General features: G+C 35.7%; 1 protein-coding gene and 1 pseudogene across 2 annotated transcripts; one reads left to right on the plus strand and one right to left on the minus strand.

Annotated features, from left to right (window-relative positions):
• The first annotated feature begins 718 nt into the window (after positions 1–718).
• LOC143559150 (increased DNA methylation 3-like) lies at positions 719–5129 on the plus strand. Its single transcript, XM_077047821.1, has 3 exons — positions 719–790; positions 3394–3567; positions 4802–5129. Exons 2-3 carry the CDS (start codon positions 3399–3401, stop codon positions 5080–5082), a joined length of 450 nt encoding a protein of 149 aa, XP_076903936.1. The 5' UTR covers positions 719–790; positions 3394–3398; the 3' UTR covers positions 5083–5129.
• Positions 5130–6212: 1083 nt separating this feature from the next.
• On the minus strand, positions 6213–7805 carry LOC143559151 (cysteine protease XCP1-like; annotated as a pseudogene). The gene is made up of 4 exons (XR_013139889.1): positions 7346–7805; positions 6961–7182; positions 6729–6869; positions 6213–6472 (listed from the first exon to the last, which is right to left on the minus strand). The product of XR_013139889.1 is annotated as a cysteine protease XCP1-like (transcript).
• Between the last annotated feature and the right edge of the window lie 1323 nt (positions 7806–9128).

The following is a 9128-nucleotide window of genomic DNA, read 5'->3' on the forward strand; positions in this document are numbered from 1 at the left end:
AGTGTGAAAATTAATTAATATGAAAAGAAAAGGAAAAATAAATTAATGTGAACCACTACTTGAGTGATATGTGGCCATGTTGGTGGTGGGCAAACTAGTTTGTGGGGGCAAACCGTTTGGCCTGGTTTGGTGAAACCAATTTCTATCTCTTTTATCTACCTAACCCAATCAAACCAAACTTTTCACATTCATTGACAATTAAAAATATAATTTATAATTGTTATCGTTTTATTAAAAGTGTCTAGAAATATATAAAAAAATCTTTATTAAAAATAAACAATATATATTTAAATTTTTTTTTAAAATTTTATATTCATCAAACATACTTAATAATGTAGATAAGCAAAATTACAACCATAGCATGAAATATAAAATTACACTTACAAATGATACAAATTACATAACTTTTTTCCCAAAAAATGTACGAACCCATATTAAAATATTATATTGAAGTAATTCTGTTTTTTATAAAATTTATATCAGACTGTTCACAATTAAAAGTTAAGCACAACTATATATTTATATTTTTTTAAAGTAAAACTTTTACAAGTTATTAGCGAAAATAAAATTATTAGTGAAATTAAATCTTAGAAAGAAATAAAGAAAAGTAATAAGAACAAATAAAATACCGACATGTGGCTTTGTATAATAATAAGACTGGTCTAAGCTCTTATAAGTGAAATTAAAACGAGTCGGCTATTTAAAAACCAAAACCCCACAACATTAATTAACTCAGCTCCGTCGCTAACAGTCTCCGAGAACCAGTGAGCTTCCGATTACCGACCCCAGGGTAAGCTTCCGATTAATCGGACTGTTTCGTACGTTACGAGTTCATGTGTTGTATAACTGCAGGTGGATTCTGTATAGATCTGAAGCTACTGCATTATTTTGTTGCTTTAAATTGGTTAATTCATGTTGTATGTATTTAAGGCTGCTGTTAGATATGCGTTATGTTTTATTATATATTTGCTAGATTTATTTACTCATTTTTAGTCAGTTTCAGTTTCAGTTCCCTCCTGTATTTGTGCTTGTTTGTTAGTGTTAGGGTTTCCGTGGCATCACTCCGATAGTAAAATCGGCTTCTCAGCTACAAACCGACCTCGGCTCGGGCTCAGACTCGTTTAGTATTTATTAATTACTTTACTTATATATATATCGGCTTCTCGGCTACGAACCGACCTCGGCTTGGGCTCAGACTTGTTTAGTATTTATTAATTGATTTACTTATATATATATATATATATTATAGATATGATGTATTTGTGCTTGTTTATTAGTGTTAGGTTTTCCGGGACACCACTCCAGTAGTCAAATCGGCTTCTCAGCTACGAACCGACCTCGGCTCGGGCTCAGACTCAGACTCGTTTAGGATTATACTAATTATTTTACTTATATATATACTTAATTTTGTGGATATATTTATTATAGATATGATGTATTTGTGCTTGTTTATTAATGTTAGGGTTTCGGGGCACCACTCCAGTAGTCAAATCGGCTTCTCGGCTATGAACTGGCCTCGGCTCGGGTTCAGACTCGTTTAGTATTTATTAATTATTTTACTTATATATATGTATATATGCTTATTTTTTGTTGATATGTTTGTTATAGATATGATGTATAATAATATAATGTATATTATATACTTATTTTTGGCATATTTAATGTATAAATAATAGGCTCGCGAGTTGGCCTGTAAATGAACCGAACATTCGGCAAACTGTTCGTGAACCGTTTGACGGGAAGTTCGTTTATTTAATGAACGAACTAACATGAACAAAAAGTTTGTTTTTGTTTAATTAAACAAACGGACACGAACATATGTTTCGTTCGTGTGCGTTCGTATATGTTCGTTTATTCATGCTCGTTTATGTTTCTTTGTGTTCATTTATGTTTGTTTGTGTTCATTTAAGTATGTTATGTTCAATTATGTTTGTTTATCTTTGTTCAATTATGTTAATTTATGATCGTGAACTGCCTGTTTAGAATTTAAATAAACGAGCACAAACATGTTTTTTACACAAATGAACACGAACACCAAATATTTGTTCCTTTAAGTGTTCTTGTTCATTTAAAGTTAAATGAACGAACACGAACATACCCTTGTTCATGTTTGTTCGGTTCGTTTGCAGGCCTACTCACGAGCCAGCTCAGGCTCGTTTACTGACTAATTAGTTAGATACAAAACTAACTAGATGTTTGTTATTTCTTCGAAGTTTATAATGAATGTGTAGGTGAAAATAAGGCTACTGAAAGCAGTGATTTTGATTTGTAAAGTATGTGAACTACACCTTTATAGGCTTTCCGGTATGTTCTGAATTTGGTAAAAGGCATGTTTCTTTGGTTGTTGTTGTAAAGAAGATACCAGAAATGTTTGAGAGAAGTAAAAGTTTGCTCTATGTTATTCTCCAGTGATATGGATTGATCTTGTGAACTTGGTTTTAAACAGCGTGAGGCGCACTGAGGCGACAGGGTCCCAAGGCGAGGCAAAAAGCACTAAGCTTTTTGTATGCGAGGCACACAATATTATATATAAGTTTAAATATATATTTTTATAGCTTTATAAAATAAGCTTTATATATGATTTAATATATAAACTGCATGCATGTACAGTACAGCTTAAAAAGCTCGTGATACAACATCTGAATGCATAAAAAACTGCAAGCGCACAAAAGGCTCGTTCTTTAGGGCTTTTTTTGGGTGCGCCTCAGCACTTTTTTTGTGCTTTTTTGTACAAACTGCACCTTAAGTTGTCCGAAGCCCGCACGTTTGCACCTAGGCACTCCTCAGGCGCGCTTTTTTAAACCAAGCCTGTGACACTTTACAGTAAAAAGTGAATGTACAGAAATAATCGGATAGTCGGATTGAAAAAGTTGATAACTGAGGATTGAGAACCTAGGACACATGAATGATATCAGTGAGACAAGAATGGTGGTTATGGTACAGAATGACTTGTTATCATTTGAATCATTTTACTTGACATTTTGTTACTAGACAACCATGATAGGATTATCATGTGTGCTAATTGCTATTAGCCTATTACTTTGGACTATAGAGATTGTTGTTAGAGCTGATATTTTCTCAATAGTTATTATGAAAAGAAAAATAAAATCCGCTGAAGGTTTGTTTAAGCCGTGTATACCATGGATTTAAGGTAGTTATAAGTTTTGTTATATTTTGTCATACATGTTAATTTTCTGCCCTGTTATGTACTCTTCTGGACATCACACGCCATATTTAATCAAATCAACAATGTTACAAAAATGAAGCGGTACTTTGTTAATTTTAGGTGTGTGTATATGTGAGCATGCAAGCAAACATGCATTCGTGCACAAAACAAATCCTTCATCGAACTATTAATGCAGCCCTCATGATATCCTTTTGTTATTTTCTCAGAAAGTATGACTGTGGCCGATGGAACAAAGTCAATGCAGTCAAAGCAACCAGTTGTTTTGAGTGGTACAGCTTTGAATGCGAAACACGCACCACCACTTGGCCTAGTTGACGTAGGTGAAAGTAAACAAGCTTACATTTTTCGGGTTTCCCTGCCTGGTGTCTGTAAACCTCAGTGTAAGTACTCATTTGCCATTTTGTTTCTACACTAATATTAATATGAGTATAAGACATTCAACTGTGAAACCTTCAAATTAATAAATTACTACCAGTGACTTAATTTGTTTATTATAGTTTATGTTTACATTTTTGGGTTGTCAATACGAGATTCTTTGCTTAAACCTTGATAAACTCCTATTCAAGAACAGTTATATGTGACATTTTAGTAATGGACATTTTACTCTCTCAAAACAGTTATCTGATACATATCGAGCAGTCCAATCATGTTTAATTTGAATGTTAATGTTTAAAATGGCTTATAAACCAAGGTTAATCAAACGAAAATGAATTTATATTGATCTGGTTTTGTTGCAGGCCAAAACCAAAAATGTATTACTTACATTATGTAAATAACTAACTTGCATAGTATTTTTTGTTTTATATTTTTATATTAAAAGAATAGTTTGAAAAAGATCAAGTCAGGCTTAGTAAAAAGAAGATTACATGTTTAAAACCTTCACAACATTTATTAAACGGGATCTTTTTAAACTTTGAATGAATTTTGAGTTACAATGTGATGAAATATTTGAGCTTTCTGTTTATAGAAATACTCAAATTTTATAAATTTTCGAGTGTGAAATGAAGTTGCAGGAGCAGTAAAAAGTTTACTAGTAGTTGACAATCCAAATTGTAAAAGACTTTTAATATAAATGGGTTGGACAGCGTCACTGTATGTGCTTTGATGCCTATAATTGGTTGCTAAAATTTTATTTGACCCTTATACCCTTGAACATTAGGCATTTATGACTGTTGGTTTTTTAGCTGTGTAAAGTTATAATTAAGCTAACTTTGCTACAGAAGTTTAGTTTTGTAACCTTCACACTCGTGTGTGTATACGTCATCAATATCTTGACCCATTTACTTATAAATAGGTTGATTAGGGTTGTGTTTATCTCAAATAGATCAAATAAAAAAAGTTAGCTAAAGGTTTATGGGTCAAGATGGGTCGTGCCGGCCGAACGGTTGAAAGTTCTCCAAAGTCTGTTTGTAAGGCATACGGGTATACAACTGAGCCCGACCCGGTTTTTTTCGACCCATACTAAAACCCATTACCCAATCTGCTTTACCCGTTAACTAACCCATTTCTCTTGTACACCTAAAGTTTTGAATCTACTTGAGTCTTGTTACAGGTATTTTACTATTTTAAATTCCAAAAGGTAATATTAATTGTTATAATATTATATCATGACAGGCAATCTAAAGGTTGATGTGAGCGTTGACGGGCAGGTCGAAATCACTGGTAGTATCCAAGACAGTGAATTTATGACCAATCACAACAAATACAAGCCCAAAGTCCAACAACTAGCCCCATCCGGAAACTTCTGTGTCTCCTTCAACTTACCGGGCCGGGTTGACCCGAGGTTGGTCTCACCCACTTTCCGGAAGACCGGCATGCTGGAAGTCGTGGTGATGAAGCACATCATACCGATCAAACAGTCCAGTGCCCCGGGTACTCCTGCTCTTGCTTCCTAGTTTGTTGTTATTGTTTGATTAGGGGTCGTTTTGAGTCAGCTCGGTTTTAAAAACCCCGGTTCTAGTTTTAGATGTTGTATTTTTATGTTATCATTCTTATGGCTATTGCTACTCTGCACTAGTTTTACTTGGGTTTGCTTTTTGTAAGTGTAACTTTTGATGTTATGGTTTTATGGTAGCGGTGAATGCGTGGTTTTTAGTACGGGTTTATGGACAGAGTATGTGATCAGGGGTGCAAACGAGCTGGGTCGAGCTCAAGCTCCCCTAACTGCAATCTTGGCTCGTTTAGCTTAACAGAGCTCGAACTGGGCTCGGCTCGGCTTGTAGGAAACTTTATTTATTAGGTATATTAAATATATGCTTATATTTATATATAACTGTAGTTATAAATTTGTATGTATTAAGTAGTTGTTTATATCATGATATATTATTTAGTTTTGTAATATATATGTAGTATAATAAATTTAAATTTTATTATGTCTATAAATAATAGACTAGTTTACGATGGCGAGCTTGGTCGAGCTCTTTACGGTAGAGGTCCACAAACCGGGTATTCTCAGGAACCGGTTCTGGGTATAGTCAACAAAAGTCAAAACCGGATCTGGGTAGGAACCGGTTCCAGGTATAGTCGGGTATTTGACCGGTTCTATCGGGTTTCGGGTAGGGTAGGGTAGGGTAGGGTAGGGTCGGGTTTTGACCAGGTATTGGCTGAACCGGTTCCACCTGGTCCGAGTACAGTTTTCGGGGAACCCCAAAGCCAGGTCCATACCCGCAGGCCGCAGGTAGGGTAGGGTCGGGTCCAGTTCTGGGTAGGAACCGCCGGGTCCGGACCGGTTTTTTATGCACCTCTACTATACGGTATGGAGTTCAAGTTCATTTATTAAACGAGCTTAAAGCTTGGCTTGAATTGAGCTTTTAACAAGCCAGTCTCGAGTAGTTCACAAGCTGCTCAACTCATTTACATCTCGGTATATGAACTAATAACACATAACGGGTCGAAGTAATGGTAAATTTAGTCATTCCATAGGTAAGGTAAAGCACAACACAAGAACTTAATAAACCAAGAAGCAGAAAATGGATATATTTTAGAAAATAGAAAATACATGTCACAGTGAATGGTCCATACTACTGTTGAAATAACTTTAGGACCATTGAGTGAAGATTCAGGAACATTTTACTTTTGTTTTGTAGGGTAAGAAGCCATCATATAAAGGCCACACATCCCATGGGCCTTCCCTGTTTTTCTCTTCATCCTTATGTACCCTTTCTCGCCCCATTTTGGTCCCAACGAGTTCCTCACTATGACGTAGTCTAGACCCTTGGTTGTTCCATACCCGACAGCCGCTACTCCATGATCCAACTCGGTCCCACAATGCCCGTCGAACACGCCCTAATCAACATCACATTTTCAAAGTCAGTAAATCTTTAAACCGATGGTGACATCACACAAGTTGAGTAAACGGGTCAAAACGGGCTTTTATTCGATACGGGTTGAACTGAGACGGCTTTAACCGTAAAAACTTTTTAAATTTGATGTTGGACGAGTTTGACCCCTATTTTAGCTAAGGTTTTTATATTCGACGCGTTTTGAGATAAAACACAACCCAAATCAGCCAGTTCATGAATGTGGGTAGTTGCAGACTTACCCCACTTTGGAACTGGAAGTCACGGCCTGAGGATTCAATGGCAACACTAATGGGCTGGTTTGCAAGCGCCTTCAAGAAACTATCTTCATTGTTTCGTGGTACATCATGATACCCGCTTATTGTCACCTTTTCAGATACGTCCTATAACAATACAAAATCATTTAGAATCACCGAGTCTCGGTACGTTTTAGATTTGTATACAATATTTAAGATTTAAGATTAAAAGGTTTACCTTCTTCTCATCACAAGTGCCTTCACTCATGATATAAGGATACTCTTCTTCTTTATGAAGTCCACCACTTTTCATAATGTATGCAAATGCATAATCCATGAGACCGCCATTGCACCCGTTGTTAAAGGTCGTATCACAGTCGACTAGTTCTTGTTCGGATAACACTGTTAGGTTTCCAGTTACAATTTGGTTTAGCCACCGTTGAGAATGCCCAACAACTTCCTGTAAACAATTAAATATCATTCAAGAAACACGTAAAAAAGGTCATTTTTAATACACACCGGTTTGTATTGACTCGCAAAAGTTGTGATGTAAATCGAGTTATATAAAGGAAATGAGTTCGAAAATAGCACTTCTAACGTAAAAACTAGCATTTACTCCTTACCGCATTGACCTTGGTCTTTGACCGGAGCAACCGCGCCTTTCTTTCTCCAATCAACCGATTTCGGCAAATCCACAAAATCTCTATAACTAAATTCTTCAGCGGGCACGTCTTTCCTCTCCGCGAGCTCACTTTTCAACCCCAAGAACTTGTTCTTGAACTCTTCATGGCTCAAGTCAGCAAACTCGTTAAGCCCGAGCCAATAGTTGCTAACTTTCTTGTTAGTATCATCAATGTGCTTCAAATTGTCCATAAAGATCTCAAACCTATGTAACTTTTCATCTAAACTCTCATAGATTTTGCTATGTTTAGCGATCCACGATTCGAAAAGGTGAACAACCTTATGAATGGACGATAAATCCTCCGGGGCGTACCCGAGGATTGAAAACTCGTGGGCTAAAGCCGAGTATGCCAAAACCGACACGAATGCAAAGAAAAGTGATGTGTTTTTGATGAATGCCATTAATTGTTGATTGTTGATGTTGTGGAATGTATGGAGTGTGGTTTATATAGAGTTTTGTTTGGTTCAAAGGCATGGTGTGTGTTGCTTTCAAGTTAAGATGTTTGAAATTTTATATATGTTTAAGTTTGGTTCTTTTTGGCAATCTTTTGATCCAAGCATGTCTCCTTGACAACACTTAGAAGCATCAGTCAATGTAGTTCTCAAAGAGACTTTTATAATAACGACTTGATCTGTTTAACCTGTTTAATAAAAAGATTGTGATTCTTTAGTTTACGTCATGTGATCATAGGGAGTTGTATTCACAATAAATTATTTCCTCATCTCTTTTATAGTATCGGTACAGTACCGGTACCGTGATGAATCGAATATTGCTCCAACAATTTTGGTACGACGGCGATTCCGACCAAACAATATCACAATCATTACTCATATTTGTTTTTATGGTTTTCGATCGATGTTAGCACGTCCCGACATTCTTATGGACATATCACGACTTTATTTATTGGGTTTACTCTTTCGGCAATAGATTTTTTATTTTGTCTCGTAAGCTATGGAGAGTACTGGTACCATGACGAATCGAAATGATATTATTCCAGCAATATTGGTGCCACGGTGATTCTGACCGAAAAACATCATAAGTGTTAATAATATTCTTTTTTATGGTTTTCGATCGAATCGATGTTAACACACGCCAACATCTTTTGGAGCATATCAAGACTTTATTATGAGGTTTACTCTTTCGGTTGATGTACAGAGTGTGGTAACGTACCAATGCCATAATCATGTACTTGTGTGTTAGAATTTTTTTTTCTATTAACATTAGCTTAAACTAATGTAATACACGACACCATATCACCGGTTTCATGTGTGAATGTGTGTGTTATTCACAAACAGAACGGAAAAGAATACTCGTATGGTAAAAAAAATAGATGCATGAGGCCGTGAATACAAATATGCACACAGCTATAAACTCGTATATAAGTTAGACCTACACATGGTCAAACAAACATATTCGAGGTGTTATGAATGCATGTGAATGAACAAAGGGGTGAAATTTTCATTCTAACATTATTTTGAAATTTAATTTGGTACCAAGTCAGAGACGTCATTCTAATCAAACACACTTAATGTCGATTGATTTAAACGTCGCCTCTTAAGAAAAATAAAAGGGAAAATTCCCAAAATAGCCCATTTTAGTAGAAGTCCCAAAATAGCCCTTTTTTTCCTCAAAATCTTTTATAATTTGGACTATCAAGACGCATTGGGAAAAGATAAAAATAAAGACGAGATTTCGAAAGAAAGTCAGGTAAAAGACGAGATTTG

Source organism: Bidens hawaiensis, unplaced genomic scaffold (assembly GCF_021521415.1).
Source record: "Bidens hawaiensis isolate Kalapana, Puna unplaced genomic scaffold, B.hawaiensis_p1.1 tig00019721_1, whole genome shotgun sequence".
NCBI classification, from domain to species: Eukaryota; Viridiplantae; Streptophyta; class Magnoliopsida; order Asterales; family Asteraceae; genus Bidens; species Bidens hawaiensis.

Coding starts and splice junctions, on each gene's coding strand:
- LOC143559150 (XM_077047821.1), top strand. CDS start 3,399: ATGACTGTGGCCGATGGAACAAAGTCAATGCAGTCAAAGCAACCAGTT. Junction 3,568..4,801: donor TGGTGTCTGTAAACCTCAGT/GTAAGTACTCAT, acceptor ATATCATGACAG/GCAATCTAAAGGTTGATGTG.